At 54.5% G+C, this 2155-nt stretch overlaps 1 protein-coding gene across 1 annotated transcript; it reads right to left on the bottom strand.

The window, feature by feature from the left end:
- Positions 1-198: 198 nt before the first annotated feature.
- Pmar_PMAR026829 (conserved hypothetical protein) lies at positions 199-1896 on the bottom strand (the record flags this gene model as incomplete). Its single annotated transcript, XM_002782520.1, has 1 exon — positions 199-1896. One exon carries the CDS (start codon positions 1894-1896, stop codon positions 199-201), a length of 1698 nt encoding a protein of 565 aa, XP_002782566.1.
- Between the last annotated feature and the right edge of the window lie 259 nt (positions 1897-2155).

Here is a 2155-nt window from a genome sequence, read left to right as displayed (position 1 = left end):
TCAGATATCTCTGATGCACTGTCAATAGGTTTCGTATGGGGTATAGCGTCGATGCTTTCGTGATGTTACGACGCAACGTTTCCAACACAACTTGGACAGATGAACACTTATACACTCATTATCAAGACATCATGCAGTGGCCCGGATTGTATCAAATGCGCTCACCGGGCATTACAAAGCTTCATTAACCTAAATCGGCTACACAATCGGACTGAGAGTAGCCTCGGAATCGGTCGTCTCCACAGTAGTAGCAACAACCTCATCGGTCACAGCAGCTGTGCTGACCGGTAGAGGGGACGACGTGGGAGTAGTAGGCTCAACAGGAGCATCGATCGTAGTAGTGACAGCCGCAGTCTCAGTAGCGACCGGGTTGGTGGCATCAGAATCATCCTTGTCTCTACTGGGAGCTTCCCCGGCTGCCGTCGTGATGGTGACCCCGTCGGTCACAGGGGCTGCAGTAGTAGCAACAACCTCATCGGTCACAGCAGCTGTGCTGGCTGGTTGAGGGGTCGTGATAGTAGTAGTAGGCTCAACAGGAGCATCGATCGTAGTGGCAGTCGCAGTCTCAGTAGCGACCGGGGTGGTAGCATCAGAATCATCCTTGTCTCTTCCCGGAGCTTCCCCAGCTGCCGTGGTGATAGTCACCTCGCCAGTCACAGGAGCTGCAGTAGTGACAGCAACCTCATCGGTCACAGCAGCTGTGCTGACCGGTAGAGGGGTCGTGATAGTAGTAGTGGGCTCAACAGGAGCATCGATCGTAGTGGCAGTCGCAGTCTCAGTAGCGACCGGGGTGGTAGCATCAGAATCATCCTTGTCTCTACCGGGAGCTTCCCCAGCTGCCGTGGTGATGGTGACCTCGCCAGTCACAGGAGCTGCAGTAGTATCAACAATCTCATCGGTCACAGCAGCTGTGCTGACCGGGAAAGGGGACGTTATAGTAGTAGTAGTCTCAACAGGAGCACCGATCGTAGTCGTGACAGTCGCAGCCTCCGTAGCGACCGGGGTGGTAGCATCAGAGTCATCCTTGTCTCTACCGGGAGCCTCCCCAGCTGCCGTGCTGATGGTCACTTCGCCAGTCACAGGAGCTGCAGTAGTGACAGGCACCTCATCGGTCACAGCAGCTGTGCTGACCGGGAAAGGGGACGTTATAGTAGTAGTAGGCTCAACAGGAGCACTGATCGTAGTAGCGACAGTCGCAGTCTCAGTAGCGATCGGGGTGGTAGCATCAGCATCATCCTTGTCTCTTCCCGGAACTTCCCCAGCTGCCGTGGTGATGGTAACCTCGCCAGTCACAGGGGCTGCAGTAGTATCAACAGTCTCATCAGTCACAGCAGCTGTGCTGACCAGGAAAGGGGACGTTATAGTAGTAGTAGGCTCAACAGGAGCACCGATCGTAGTCGTGACAGTTGCAGCCTCCGTAGCGACCTTGGTGGTAGCATCAGAGTCATCCTTGTCTCTACCGGGAGCTTCTCCAGCTGCCGTGCTGATGGTCACTTCGCCAGTCACAGGAGGTGCAGTAGTGACAGCCACCTCATCGGTCACAGCAGCTGTACTGGCCGCCACTGTGGCATCGACAGTAGCTTCAGAACCAGTCGTACTCGTCGCTTCGGGAGCTGCTGTCGTACCTTCTTCGCTTGTAGCGGCCTCAGTGACCTCATCCGTGACTGCAGCAGAGGATGTGGAACCTCGGAGAGCCTCAGTCGGTACACTCGTGCCGCAGAAGCATGAGGCATCCGAGCCGAAGCAGGTGCTCGGCGTCTTCCAATACTTACAATATGACCCAGGGTAAGTTGTGGCACACTCTGTGTCGCAGTCATTGACGTTGCCCGTCACGGAATTGATGTCCTGGAAAGCACAGAGAGCGACGAAAACAGCGGAGAAAGTCCGTGAAGCCATCATAGATAAATGCAAATGAGCGGCGGTAAGCTGAGACTAACTGGATGACTAAGAAGGCACATTTCGAGTGTGACTCGCACAATCGGCGACTCACGAGCTGTCATAACATCCACGATCCATAACCTTGATGACTGCGTCTCATTAGTTGTGGCGAGCATACGTATCGTCCACTCGTTTCACAAGATACTTTGCTCAGTGCGGTATACACTCATTGTCCATGAAAGCCGACAAGCTTTTCAGTGAAAACCTCGTCGTGGGG

The sequence above is a fragment of the Perkinsus marinus genome (genome assembly GCF_000006405.1).
Source record: "Perkinsus marinus ATCC 50983 genomic scaffold scf_1104296939234, whole genome shotgun sequence".
In the NCBI taxonomy this organism is placed as follows: Eukaryota; Perkinsozoa; order Perkinsida; family Perkinsidae; genus Perkinsus; species Perkinsus marinus.
This window is presented reverse-complemented; position numbering and strand designations above follow the sequence as displayed.